General features: G+C 58.0%; 2 protein-coding genes across 3 annotated transcripts; one reads left to right on the top strand and one right to left on the bottom strand.

Moving 5' to 3' along the window:
* Nucleotides 1-1670: 1670 nt before the first annotated feature.
* LOC112888495 (protein STAR1-like) lies at nucleotides 1671-4372 on the bottom strand. Of its 2 annotated transcripts, none has more exons than XM_025954715.1 (4): nucleotides 4138-4372; nucleotides 3700-4029; nucleotides 2177-2364; nucleotides 1671-2087 (listed from the first exon to the last, which is right to left on the bottom strand). In XM_025954715.1, the coding sequence occupies exons 1-4, from the start codon at nucleotides 4151-4153 to the stop codon at nucleotides 1833-1835; spliced, it is 789 nt and encodes a 262-aa protein (XP_025810500.1). In that variant the 5' UTR covers nucleotides 4154-4372; the 3' UTR covers nucleotides 1671-1832. The 2 variants fall into 2 exon arrangements, with proteins under 2 accessions (XP_025810500.1, XP_025810501.1); XM_025954716.1 differs by having other exon boundaries at nucleotides 3700-4026; nucleotides 4138-4371.
* Nucleotides 4373-7407: 3035 nt separating this feature from the next.
* On the top strand, nucleotides 7408-9247 carry LOC112890846 (RING-H2 finger protein ATL43-like). Its single transcript, XM_025957713.1, has one exon. The coding sequence runs from the start codon at nucleotides 7456-7458 to the stop codon at nucleotides 8650-8652; it is 1197 nt and encodes a 398-aa protein (XP_025813498.1). The 5' UTR covers nucleotides 7408-7455; the 3' UTR covers nucleotides 8653-9247.
* The last annotated feature ends 5178 nt before the right edge of the window (nucleotides 9248-14425 follow it).

Raw genomic sequence — 14425 nt, 5'->3', positions numbered from 1 at the left:
CATTTTCCCATATCTGCTTTTAAATCAATCATTGTTTGATCTTAGTAACATGGTAGGAATTTTGGTAAAGAGAAATATCTTATTATGCTACATCAATAATTCAGATAAAATGTTATATGATCAATACATTATACATGCAAAGAAAAATAGTGCAATTCTAATTTGGTCAGGTTGCACTTTGACCTACAGGGGAGAAAGGAACATAACAGCTACCAAAAGGTGTAGTCTAAATATGTCTCTGAACATCCATGGAGAGCATATCTCTGATTATAGAGCCAGCAATATTTGACCTTGCTGTCAGACCAAAGCATTTGAATCAGCAGACAGGGATGAAAAATGCAATGATCTTTGTTGAGTTATTGGAAAATAACTTGAACGTGGTGCTGTACTTGTTCAAATGGGATATCAGTAATAGATACCTAAACAGGGAGAGTGAAAGAAAAAATGATGCTGCTGTACCTGTTCATATGGAATATCAGTAACATATACGTAAGCAGGGAGAGTGCGTCCAGGAAGATGGAGAGGATTATAAATGTTGATGTATTTGCAGCATAGGGAAAAGCTTACAAACTTTTAGCTCAAGAGATATTCAGATTTACCAAGAGAAGCATGAATCATTCGTATTGATCTGAACTCGTCGCTGGAGACTCCCTATTGCCTCTCGAGCAGAGAACAAGCAATTAACTTCTTCTCAAAATATTCAGTCAATTTTTTGTAAAAAATAAGAAATTAATCAAGCAAAGGCGAATTATCAAGCATCCATCCTTGCTGCGTTTAGTGAGAGTAGTGAAAATTGTTGACCAAATGCAATGATGTTAGAGGAAGAAGAAGCAGGGGCGGATTTAGGGGGGGTGCAGGGGGGCTACAGCCCCCCCCCCCCCCCCCCCCTACTGTCAAGGACTCCATTGAAGACAAAGGGGAAGGAGGAGGAGGAGAAAAGGGAAAAGAGGAGGAAAAGAGAGAGAAAGGGTGGAGATGTAGGGAGAAGGAGAAGAGAGCCCCCCTAATCTTCAAACCTGCCTCGGCCACTGAGAAGAAGGGATAGGAAGCATAGAACCGGTGATCGAGAGGGCAGTCGGAAGCTTACAGGCCGCCGAGCGGCGCTGCTCGTCCTAAGCCGGCTTTTGCCGTGCTTGGCCCAGGTCGCTCCTAAACGAAAACTAGCAGCCATGAGCCGTAGCCACCGGCTGTGGGAGTCTCTACTCTCTGATGCTACGTCCTCTATGTTGGGGCCAACGGAGAGAAGGTGATGATATCGGCGGCGGTGGAGATGCAGGTACCAGCCGGCGGGCCGGGTTGCCCAATATAGTCACCATGCGGAAGCGGGCATGGGCGCGGAAGGAGCTCCGGAGAAGCCATTACATCCATGCGTTACCGCCAGCGTCCTCCGACTGTTGTTGGCCGCCGGGGATCCCTCAAATTGAACCTACCTCCTGGTATGCGACTTCTCCGGCGATATAGATGAGGCGAGGAGACGACCAGTGATGAGGGAAGCATTGGCTCCGCCATCTGGGAACCACGAAAGAAGTCTCAATGGAGGGAAGGGCGGTGAACAGGCCAGGAACAACGAGCTCGTGCCGGTGCCGCTGCCCAAACGGCAAATGCGAGCGAACGGGAAGGTGAAGCGTCGAGACTCTGCTCGCGCTGGCGCGTTGTGACCATAGATGGAATATCCAAAGGCTGAGAATTTCGCGCGACGTGGCCCAATGACAGGCTAGAGCTTGGTCCAGGATTTGTCTTAAAGAGATTCAGATTACAGTTACAAATTCGAGTTAAGACATACTCCAACTTCAGATCCTCCTCTTGCTTGGAGGAAATGGATTCAAGGGCCTTTAGCCGCTGAGCTCCAAGAAGCGCCTGGCCATGGGGTGCTTGGCGTCGGACAGCTGGGACGGCGCTAGCACCTCCACGATCTCGCCGGCAACGACGAGGCACACCAGGTCCGCGATGCGCTGGATCTGCTTCACGCTGTGGGAGACGATCACCGTGGTGAGCCCCCTCGCCTTTTTCAGCCGCACGATGGCCTCCTCGATGTTCTGCGTGGAGATGGGGTCCAGCGCGCTCGTCGGCTCGTCCAGCAGGAGCACCTGCAGCACCGGAAGGGTATCCACGATCTCAGCAACGCCATGGACGAAGAAAATTTGGAGGAAGACGAAGCATGTGAGGGTGCACGTGCCTCGGGGTCGTTGGCGAGGGTGCGCGCCAAGGCGACACGCTGCGCCTGGCCGACGGACAGCTCGGAGGCCGGCTTGGAGGATAGAGCAGGGTCCAGGTCCGCCATGCTCAGCAGATTCCTCACTTCAGCTTCTGTGAGCTTCTTGCCGCGCAGCTGCGGCCCGTAGCGCACGTTGTCCGCCACCGTTCCTGAAATCAAAGGCACAAACACAAATCAGAGCAATCATTGGAGGCTTTGCTTCGTATTTACTATCTTGGTAGCTTGTTATTTTAGATAATGGAAAAAGTTCTGGCTTCAAACCCCTCCAAGAGAGAGGCATCAGTCCACAATTATTACAATCACACACTAAGAGTTTAAACCACACTGTGTTTAAAATAAAAGACCAATACACAAAATGAAGGATCATCCATGGGACGCGAAGAACTGCATAGCTGAAGACTCTAGAAGCTGGCATGCTTCGACTAGATCACACTGTGTTTGCAATCTTGGTAGCTTGTTATCTGTCTTCTTTCCACTTCATAGTTCTCTGCAGCACTATACTCTTTGACTCTTTGTTTGACCAACAAGATCTACTGCAATTTTTCCTGTGCTTCATTTCTCGAGAATAATGGGGGATATTCAGTAAAGGAACCATTGGCCATTTAAAATTTCATTCAGGATGGAGCAGTATAATTCGTAAAACAGAGATCACACGCTGTCATCTTTCAGGTACTGCCCGTGCCCGGATTAATTTGGCAAGTGATGCGATTACGCAAGAGGGAAAAAATGCTAAATAAATTATGAAATTCCTGTAAAAAAATGGCATTGTATGGAAAAAATGGCGTCGTATATTTGAAGTATTCAATACATCCAAGCAATGCACTAAGCCAGATCTCTGGCAGGCCTAAATCATGGCTTTACTCTGTCAAATCTGCCAACTGGTTGATAAATTAGTTCCGTCTCAAAATAAAGAAATCTGAATGGCATCTTGTGCGCAAGATCCCACTTAAATTTGGCAATTGCTCAAGCTTTCTCTAAGCTTACCAGTTGCCTTCCTTGTCAGCTAGCTGTGCCATCATCATGAGTGATGTGTTCAGGATCATGGTCTGTGCAGGTGAGGACGTTGAGGTGGAGTACTAATGCATCAGAAAAAAAAATCAAGGTGTGGTCAGAGTCAGAGTGCCCACGATTACCATCACCTTGGATCATGCCCATAAACCACATGTTATCGGAGTCGGAAACCTGCTTATCACAAAGGCATTTTGACCTATTCAATCTAGAAACGTCAGCTGGATAGCTTATCAAAGTTGGCCACCTACTGTCTACTCACCGTTAAATCATTGGTAACCATGTCTAACGGTCGGTCATCTAAGCTATCGGCCAAGGGCAAGTGAGAGCTGTTGCTTAATTTATTCGGGCAAACTAACCGAATCCCGAATCATATATGTTCTTATTAGTGGCATCAATTAGATGGAGCATGAATCGGGACAAAACTGATTCTCTTACGAAATCGACTCGAGTTAGCTTCTGCGGTTTCGGCGTACCTTCGAACATGGCGGGGAGCTGGAAGAGCATGCCGACCTTGCGGCGGAGCGCGAGGACGTCGATGCCGCGGATGTCGGCTCCGTCGAGGAGCACGGCGCCGGGGGCGGGCTCCCAGAGGCGGTTGAGCGCGCGGAGGAGCGTGGACTTGCCGCTGCCGCTGGGCCCGATGACGCCCATCACCACGCCGCGCGGGACGTCCAGGTCGACGCCCCGCAGGATCTCGTCGCCCGCCGGCCCGTCCGCCAGGCGGCGCAGCCCGCGCACCCGTATCTTGGGCGCCGCCGCGCCGCCGTCGACGTCCAGCAGGTGCTCCCGGAGATCACCACCTGCTTCATGTACAGGGGGGAGGATATGGGGTCGGGTAAGCTATATGCACACGGCGTCGGGGGCGATCGATGTTGAGCATGAGCTCGGCATGATGGATGCTCGGTGCTTACCTGAGGCTGAGCCCATTGGTGGATCAGTGGATGGTGCCACGGCCAGGAGCACCGGGAGGAGGAGGAGGAGATGGAGACTGGAGCTAGTAGGGGGAGAGTGGATGCTGCGTGCTCTCGGTGGAGGGAAATGGAAAAGGATGGAGGGGGTGGTGGGATGGTGGTTCCGCTTTTGCAGCGTAACGTCGGATCAATCAGATGGCGCCTCCTCCCCGATCCCGTGCCTTTTCTTTCTTGCTGGGCAGGGCTCCAACTGAGGTGGGCGGCTTGTGGTGTGGTGCGTGGGTGATGACTCGGCGGGCGGAGACGGTGGCGGCCGGGGATGCCGTCCGGCGGTGGACTCGTGTCGTGGGCGCGTGGCGCTGGCAAGGCGACTCGGTCGGTCGGTCGGTCGGGTCAAGCCCCGCCGGGATCGGGGTCCCCCACACGGCGCAGCGCTTAGCGTATCGGGGCGTCGTTTTCTAGAACCCGTGCGCGATCGCGGCCTTATCACCATGTCGGCCGTTTCCTATTCCTTTCTCCGTGGGATTCTTCGGGCATTTTGCGAGACACCGGGCCGTTCTTTGTCTGTCACTGGCTGCAGACCTGCAGTGCAGACGGAGAATCCGCCGGAATCCGACCGGATCATCTGCGCACAAGCCGTAGGCGGGGACAAGACAAGTAGGATGTTCCATCTGAGATCTGCGGCGCCTGCGTGCTGGAGGATCTCACGACTCTCACCTCTCACATGGCGGGGGACTTGCCGGGGCCGGAGAAGACAAAGGCGCCAGCACGCGGCACCGGCCGGCCCCCCGCACCAGAAAGCACCACGCCCGGTAAGAGCACTTGCTGATATCATAAACCGAAAAGCTACAGCCGGAGCGGTTATCTCTCGCCCAGGCGGCCAGCGTCGCGCGGCGTCCCGTCCCTTCCGTACGGTACGATCCCCCCCTACGGCGGAGGCTTCACGTCGGCGTCGTCCAGCAGCCGCAGCGCGTCTGCCGCAGATGGGAACGCACCGATTCCCGACCGCCCGCCCTTTCTTTCATTGCGTTTCGGCCCGGAGGCTCGAAGGCCCAAAACGAAACATACTTTGCTTTGGGCTCTCTCGCCCTGGGATATATTAAGAAGCCCAGTGTAATAATAAAAAAGAAGCCCAGTTGGGGTTTATGAGATCTAGGCTTTCACGTGGGTTAGGGAAGAGCCAGCCGCCTCTCACGTCAACTCTGTGTGGGCCTTGTTTTTCTTTTGTTGTAGTAGGCTTGCTGCGGCAGTTCGGGCCTCAGCGGCTCGGCCCAAAAAATACCTAACATATCCAGAGCTCTGCTTGCTACTTTTTTGGGACCAAAGCTGGCGGATCCGCGCGCGTCCTCTGTAAAGATGATAAAAGCTGGCAGATCTACAGCTACCCTGCCCAGGCTGAAGCACCGGGTTCAACTGCGGCCATGGAAGCAACCGCTGAAGCTCAGCCGAAGGATCGGAAACTTGCACACCCTTTCGTCCGCTTCCTTCATGTGTCCTCTACTGTCCGTTCTACCAATCCAGTGACGTCCGTTGGGCGCCTTCCGCCAAAGAGTCCCGTCAGAGGTAACAGTGAGCGACTGCACTAGCAGACTAGCTTGCGCAGCTAGGACCGCGACGTATCGTTATCCCCAATCCCCTCCCCATGCATGCAACGTGCGTTCCATCGCCGCACGAGACGACGACAAGCCGCGCGCCCGGCTGTCCCGTTCCGGCCGCCTCCTCGCCGATCCACCGAACCACGCTAGCTAGCTGCACGGTCTTCCCCTCCACCGGTCCAGACGCCCGTCGCAGATGCGCGTGTACGTCCTTTTGCAGCAGCAGCCAGCAGGGCGCCATCAGCAGCCGGAAGCTTTTGGTCGCTTTCGCTCGTCCACGCGCGCAGTGAACTACCAAACCCTCCCGACTCTATGTCGCTCGCCGTGCACGCCGCGCCGACGCCCGCCGGCTTTGCGGCAGTGTGCGAGGGCGGGCAAAATCATTGCGCAACAGCGGCTGCAACTGTTGCGGAACACCTCGATCTGTAGCGTTAGCAGCAGCCGCTGGCTGGGCCTTTGATCTCTGACGCCATGCGATGCGAAGCTGGAGCTGGGCGCCTGTGTAGCTGGCCCATGCACGGAGGGATCGACGACGCGACACCGGCGCGCGAAACAGGGGCACGGACACGAGTTGTGGAGCCCCGCGGCCCCTTCCCCTGAAGGCGGCCTCCTGCTGCCATGCATGCGCGGCGATGGCGAGCAAGTGGCCGCGGTGGGCTATCATTGGCGTGTACTTGCACAGTGCCGGCGCATCCAGATCTACTGGAGTGGAGGCCGCGCGGCGTCCTGTGGCAGAGCTGGGAGTGAGAGAGCATCGCCCCCACGCGCAGGCAGCGCGCTCCGTACAGTTTCCCTTTTCAAATCGCCAGGCGGCAGGATACGGGAGCATACAAGAGCAGCATGCATGCACATCATCAAAGTAATCAAATCATCTTAATGTTAATGAAAGGTCGTTGTCGTGATCAAGGGCATACAAGGGTCATGGAGCGGCGGAGTACCCGTACAGTACAGTGGTACCAGCAGTACCGAGCTTCCGGGGAGGTGAATTGAAACGGGCTCGGCAATCCCTAAAACGGAAAGTGCGGCGCTGCGCTGGTCCTGCCCCGTTCCGGGCTGGGCCGCCGCATCGGAAGACCAAAATTTTCTCGGCAGCAAACATTCAAATCTCGCAGGGCTGCTCCTGCTCAGCTCACGTGTCTCTCCGCCCGCTCGCGAGGCGATTTTAAAAGATTTTTAAAAAGCGGGCGGGTTTCCCATGCTGCCCCTGTGCCTAGAACAGTAATCTCCCCTCCGGCCGTTCTTAAATGCGCATTGAGTACGTTACTCGCTCGAAACAGGGGTCGCTGCTCCCCAGCCCATGCTGGACGCCGTTCGCCCTCCCTCCCACAAAAAGAATTGCCACCTCCTGACACACGGCCCCACCGAAACTGTCAGTAAACTGATGCCACTCCGCGACAAGCCGCACGGGGGTGGTGGCCTCACCGGCGGAGCAGCGCAGCGCAGCCGCACGGGACCCACACGCCCAGGCCCCCACCGCCCCGCCTCCCCGCCACGAGGCCCCGTCGCCCCCACTCCTAGCGGGCTAAGCCAACTGCTCTCGTTGTGGCCGCCTGCACGCCGCTAGGCTCTACTACTAGACTCTAGTCGCCACCGCTATTATTACCCCTACCGCTTGATTACAAATCGCAAGCGCTTCGTGGTGGCAGCGGCAGCGGCAGCGGCAGCGCCACGGCCACCCTCAAGCGCCCGGATCGATCGGCCCGGGACCGGGAGGGAGGGAAGGATGGAGCCGTCGCGGCGGCTCCTGCTGTCGGACTACGACGGCGCGGTCGAGTCGCCGCTGCCGTCGCCGCCGCCCTCCTCGGCCACGCCGTTCCGCCCCGGGGTGGCCGTCGTCGTGGGCATCCTCACCAGCGTCTTCTCCATCACGTTCCTGCTCCTGCTCTACGCCAAGCACTGCAAGCGCAGCGCCGCGGAGTCGTCGGGGCCCTACGGCGCCGGCGCCGGCGGCGGGTTCGGGTCGTCCGGCGCCGGCGCCGCGGGGGACCGGAGGAACTCGGGGGTCGACCGCGCCGTCGTGGAGTCGCTGCCCGTGTTCCGCTACGGCGCGCTGCGCGGGCAGAAGGAGGGGCTCGAGTGCGCCGTCTGCCTCGGCCGGTTCGAGCCCACGGAGGCGCTCCGGCTGCTGCCCAAGTGCCGGCACGGCTTCCACGTCGAGTGCGTGGACACCTGGCTCGACGCGCACTCCACCTGCCCGCTCTGCCGCTCCCGCGTCGACCCGGAGGACGTGCTGCTCCTCCCGGAGCCGCCCAAGCCGTCCACCACGGGGCCGCCCGACCCGCCGGAGACCAAGGCGGCCAAAGAGGCGTCCCCGGCGCCGCCCGCTGCGCCCGCTCCGTCACCCGCGCCGGGCGGGCGGAGGATCTCCGGCAGGCACTCCACGGGGTCGGTGCGCGCGCCCGGGCGCGTCGGCCCTAGCTCGCGTCGCTCGGCCGACGGCGGCGTGGCCGTGGGCTGCTTCGACGGCGCCAAGGTGCGCAAGGACCGGGTGCTGCTGGTGGAGCCGGCGGCCGTCGTGGCCGAGCCGGATCCGGAGGCGTTCGACCGGCGGTTCGGGCACCGCATCCTGGTGAGCACGGCCGGCGGGTGCGAGGGCGAGACGGCCCCCGCGGCGCAGCAGCGGTGGAGCGACCTGCGCCCGTCCGACCTCATGTTCGTGCGCTCCGAGTTCCTGGTCACGGACGCCGGCCGCTACTCCTGCTCCGCGGCCGTCAACCCGGGCAGCGCCCGGAGCGCCATCGGCGTGCGGAGCCTGTCGGAGCTGGCGGGCGTCTGCCGCCTCCCGCCCATCCGCGCCGAGGGGGAGGGCGGCAGCGAGCCCCGGGCCACCGGCGCGCCGCGGCGGTGGCGGCCCGGGTCGAGCTGGTGGGCGCCGAGGGGCCCGCCCGCGCCCGGGCGTAACGGCCCTAGCGCCTGCTAGGCCACTGTTGCGCGCGCGGGCGGGGCCCACGTTGCGGCCGGAAGAAAAGCTCCTCCCGTCGACGCTACCAGAATTGCCCCTGAAGATGGGCCGGAATTGCCGACGCCCGCGCCCATTTCCGGATCGACGGCGGGGGTCACGTGATGGGCAGCGTGGTATTTGTGGCGCCCCTCCCCCTCTTTCCGGGCCCACGCCGGCCGCGGCCTCGGGAGCCGCGCCGGAGCGCGAGGAGGAGACGGGGGATGTTGCTTTCGCGGGCATCTCGAGGCGGGTGCTGCCCGGTACTCTGGCCGGTACGTGCGGCGCGGATTGGGCGCGGGCCGCGGATGGCGCCGCGGAGATCGAGGCTGGATGGATGGATGGCGCGGTGGCCGCGGATCCGCTGCGGCGGCCGGACGGGAAGCACGGCGCTGCGGTGAATGCTTGTGGCCGGTGGTGGCCAGGCGGCGCGCAGGTGAGGTTTTGGCGGCTTGCGTCGGCCGGGTCGGGGGTTAGGGAACCATACGAGAGATCAAGGTTGGGCGAGTGCGTTGGTGTGCAGTTGTACTAGCGCTGCTAAAAATTCTTTTGTCTGTAATGAACAAGAAAGCAAAGTGCCGCGGCTTTTTTGGTGTAAAGCGAAGCAGGCCGCAGGTGACCGACTTGGCCGGGGGCTTGGGTTCACGGAGCTCAGGTCAGGAGCTGCCTCACTGATCAGGAGCCGTGAGCATGCCAGCGTGCGCGGGTGGTAGCACATGACATGAGCGCACGCACCCCTCGCGGTCGCAGCCAGGCATCTCGGTTTTGTTTCTTCCCGCGTTGTTTCGCGTAGGTAGGTTTTTAGCGGACCGGCGCCGCATGGGCGGAGCGTTCGGCGCCGCACGCCTGCCTCCCGCGCGCCCGCCCCCGATCGCGGCGGCACCCGTCATGGCCTCCCGTGCCGCGCATCACCGCGTGTCTGCTGGCTGTCCCCGCTCCCGGGCGATCGATGCCGGAGCCGACGAAGCCCCAACGGCTACGCTCGCCGCCCGCTGCCGGTCCCGGCGGAGGCCGATGATTGCTGCCGTCGTGCGGCCCGTGCTCGGCGCGCGCACGTTCTCGCGTTAACTCGCCCTCCTGCAGCGTTGCAGCCCTGCTGCTGCTGCTGCATTGAAGAAATTTTTCACTTTTTCAGGGCCTGCGGCCTGCCCCTGCCTGCGTCGTGGAGGGTGAAGCCCGGCTGACACGGCGGTGACCAGTTCGCTGAAGCAGCAGGAGGGGGGATGCTGATCCCGTCGTACGCAGCGCACTGTACCCTGGCGCATCGCGTATGTCTCGCTGGCGGTTTTTACATCGGCGTACAGCGTACAGTAGAGCCAGCTGCGGCTGTTACAGCCTGCCGCAGCGCATGGCAGGCGCCTTCCCTTTTTGGCCTCACTCGCCGGAGGCGCTGGCTCAACCGCCATGGCTCTCGCCATCTGGCGACTCACGAGCTCGTACGCGGGCACGCCATGGCGTCAGCACCATGCCGTGGCGATTCGCTGCACGTCGGCACTGTAGGGGCTACTGCTGCGGGTGCCAATTCACCGCGATCGCCGTCGTGGCGTGACGGGCGGAACAGGGCAGCAACGCGTCACGGAATCCCAGCAGTTTCGGTTCGACGCACTAGCATAGCAGCAGTTTCGTTTTCTTTTTCCTTTTGTGAGGAACTCGGACATGGCTCCGACACGGGTGCTCCCCTCGTGACGCGCCCTCATGATCGCTGCTCCGATACGGTACCCCTGCCCTCCTCCCAGAGCCAGAGGCCGCGCGAGCTTTTCAACCGCTGCTGTGGTCGGAAAGCACAGGGCCCTGGTAGCTTTTCCGGGACAGGGAAACCGCGGCCCAGGGAGGGCCTCGTAGCAGCATTGTGCTGCCGACATGATCCTCGTGACAAGCAATCAATTGCTTACTACTGGATCACCGTACGATGTGTCCGTTCGTGCGCGCACCCAAATTCCCTCCTCTTTGTTTTTTTACTATCCACTTCGTTTCTTGTGCTCGTAGCGTGCATCGCGTCACAGTGCAGAAGAACGGACCGTGAGCTTCACCCGGACGGGGTACCATGCATGCCAGTACTGTGCCACACCGGCAAGCCACGGTAGCTCACAGTTTCACCCAGCACGGTGATTTCCACGACTCACCTACGCGTAGCATGGTCATTTGTTAGAGACGTTGGCACCTGCTCGTAGCACGTAGCACGCGCCCGTGCATGTGCCTGTCAGCGACCTGCGCTCAACTGGCTAAACGCGCGTCGTTTTCGTCGTCAACCTGGCGACGACATGACATGATGGTTGCGGACTGGAGGGCCTCTCTGACCGACGGATGGTGACGCGGGGGACCACGGCGGCGACGTTCTGAGGTGGGCGTGCCGTATTGCTGTAACGCCACTGCTCAGGTAGTCAAGGCTCTGCCTGCCCGCTCGCCCTACCTACGCCCTGTTCTGATGGAAATCATGCAGCCCCACTGTGCTCTCCTGCAACGGATCGCGTACTGCGTGATGACAGAGCACGGGAGAGCCGGGAGATTCTTGAGTTGATTAGCTCCCACTGTTTCGCCACCGTGGCCAGGGCTGGGAGGCGCAGTGATTAGAGTCTGTTTGTTTGGAAGAGCTCGGGCCGGCTCTAACTTATTATGATAAAATACTATTTACTACAGCCGGTGTCCTCTCTTCTCTCCCCTCCTTTTTACAGAGTCAGGAACCGTAACGGCTTTCTATGAAAGAGAGGAGAGGAAAGAGAAAAAACCAACGTCAATAAACGATGTTTTGATAGAATGGGTATTATGGCAAGGCGAAATGTCCGAACACGTCAGGTTCATCTGACATGGACTTCCCATGGAGGCAGAGAGAGAGAACAGAGCCGGCAACCGAACAAGCGCCTGCCTGTATCGTTTTCTTTGAGGAAAAAAAGCCCGCTCCCAGCCAGCTGCGGGCGCGAGACGGGCGCCTCTTCTTCCTCCCTGATCCCGTGCTCCATAATTGGTTCCCGCCCAAATCAGCCCTTCTCCTCCCGCCAAATTGATTCCCCGCGCACCAAATCGGCTCCTCGCGCGCCAAATCGAAGCATAACGGCCTCAGCCGTACTAAATGGTCCCCAATCCCCACCCTCCCAAACCCTAGCACGCAGCAGTCAGAGGATCTTCGTGAGATGAACTGGCAGTCCAAGAGGACCTCGGCGCCACCACCTCTGGCCGTTCCTCCTGTCGGAGGTCAGGCAGGTCAGCCCCCTGCCATCCCTTCCATGGTCAGTCCAGGAGCTTGGTGCCCGCCATGTCCACTACCACAGCCCATGGCATTGTCCGCTGGGTTCAACTTGCACAACGGATTGCAACAACTAGGCATGGTAGGCTCAACAACAACTCAAGGCCCTTGGTGGGCACCTACCGGTGTTGGAGCACCAGTTGCCGAGGATCTAAACGTGCAATCATGGTATATAACTGAAATGCCCCGGCCTAAACAACCGGAGCTAAACATGTATTTAAACACCAGAAAACAGTCTCTGGTGAAAATACATTACACAAGTGGTGCCACAGTCATACATAGCCTTATTTAATACGTTCGATTACAATAATAATATAAACTAGAAATACAATAGTTGCGATGATAAACGCAAGGGTAATCTCTTCATCGGACATGGGGGCTTCTATCACAACGGCACCACTCCAGACTTGGGTATAGGGCACGAACTACTCGCCTTCCTCAGGCACGAAATCAGGATCCTCTGCAACAAGTCATAAACGGGTGAGTACAAAAGTACTCAGCAAGTTCCACCTCACCCTACGGGAGGGGAATGATATGCACGATGCACCTTAATCACAATGCATTAGTAATGCAACTTAAGTTATACAACTCTTCCCGACACAACCCACAGTAGGTAGCTCACTAGTTGTCAGGACCACACCGTAGCCTGTCTATTCCGTGGACACGGACCATTCGAATGGATTCTACACTCTGCAGAGGTCGTACACTGTACCCACAAGCTCGACTGCCCGCACGGACAATCGACATAGCCGACACCCAGCCGTGGTCACGCCCCAGCCCGGCCGCACAAACCCTCGGGCCCTGACCACAATGGTCTATACCCATGAAACATCCCTGCGACCGCCAGGCTAACCAGTGGGATTAGGCTAAGTCCGGCCCATAACGGAACCTGTGGTCGTACTAAAGTAAGCTAGGTGAGATGTCAAAACAACTCGGTCCTTATGGTTCACCAAGGCAGCAACCATTCCTCAACATGTCAACTCGAGCCTACCTCCACGGTAGCACTCACCTGCCAGTCTACCACCACGGTAGCGCCGGCTCCAACATACCCAGCTGCCCTAGCCTCAACCAAATCCCTTCATATCCTAGTCTCAACTCTGGATATGCATAACTACTCACATGCATGTATGAGCACACTCAATCACTCAAGCATCGGTACATGTAATTGATCCTAAACCAGGACTACAACTAGACGTCCTCACATGGATGCAACCGCTCACGTAGGGGTCAATGAAACTTGCCTTCGCTTACGTACGCGTCGGCGACGGCGGCGGCTTCCTGCTCGCGGTACGGGTCTTCCGGCTCCGGCGCGCTGTACTGGCCTTCGTACTCCTTGGCCGGCTCCTCCTCGGTCACTCCGTGATCTACGGCGGAAACGGCGCAACCGGCAAACAACACAAGCAAGCTATAAAATAAGCTCAAATGGAGATGAAAATAGAAGAAATAGATAGTACATGATTTGAGGAGAGGGTCAACTGTTGGAGCTTCGTCTCGTGAGTGAATTGGGCTCGGGAGAAGTGGTTTAGCTAGCAAAGTGAAGCGGCTCGGTGTGTTAGGGCTGATGGTGGAGCTCATCACGGCCTCGCTCCTTTTATAGGCGGGGAGGGGCAGCGGCGTCGCACAGGGACGGGCGACGGCGTGGGCTGCGGCAGCTCGCCGACAGCTCCCACAGTGGCAGCACTGAAGACGCGAGCGTCGAGGCGGCAAAGCCGGCGAGGACGCTGCAGCGGCGTGGGCAAGGTGGGGACGCGGAGGTGGGCGGCACGGCGCGGTGCCGGCGGCAGTGCGCGGTCCCGTCGTGGGGCCGGTGTGTCGCGCGTGCGCGAGCGAAAGCGAGCACGGGTGGGGACGGCAGGGAGGTGCGTCGGCTTCCTTTTTAAATGAGGTGAGGCGGTTCGCGCGGCGGAAAAATATCTCGGCCGGCGCTGTGTGCGACGACCCTGATTTATGGCGAGGTGGAGCCTACCAACAGATGAATCACAACCTATATACTAAGTACTCCAGCTTAACCAGGAGACTAACACGTACCTTATTGGAGCGACAAAGTCACGAAGGAACGCACAACCTTAAGTGGCTAGTCCAACACTAAGCTTACCACAACTTATGTAACTTGCTCATAGGTGGATGGCAAAAGAAAGGAGGGGTCCTATTTATAGATCAAGGGGGATGGTGTTGCTAGTGAAGATAAAGAAAGAACCGGAGAAGGAAAACATAGGGGAAAGGGAAATCGAATTCCCCAAGGACTTATGCGCAATTTCAGAAAACTGCAGGGGCTCATCTGTAAGGCAAAATTTCCCATCAATCCAAAACTCAAATGAAGAAATGCCCAACACGAAAGTTGAAGAGTTTTTCGAACTCTACAACATTGCTTTAGGGCTCAAATTCAAAAACTCAAAACTTATGTTTTTACACATGAATTTTTGGAACAAAAGTCGGATTTGAATTGCTTTTGTCCTAAAGAGTAAAACTTTATAAAATTCAGGACCTAAATGCAAGCATTTATGACACGTCATG

Source organism: Panicum hallii, chromosome 4, assembly GCF_002211085.1.
Source record: "Panicum hallii strain FIL2 chromosome 4, PHallii_v3.1, whole genome shotgun sequence".
NCBI lineage: Eukaryota > Viridiplantae > Streptophyta > Magnoliopsida > Poales > Poaceae > Panicum > Panicum hallii.
The sequence above is the reverse complement of the archived record's forward strand: the minus strand, read 5'-3'. Positions and strand labels throughout refer to the sequence as shown.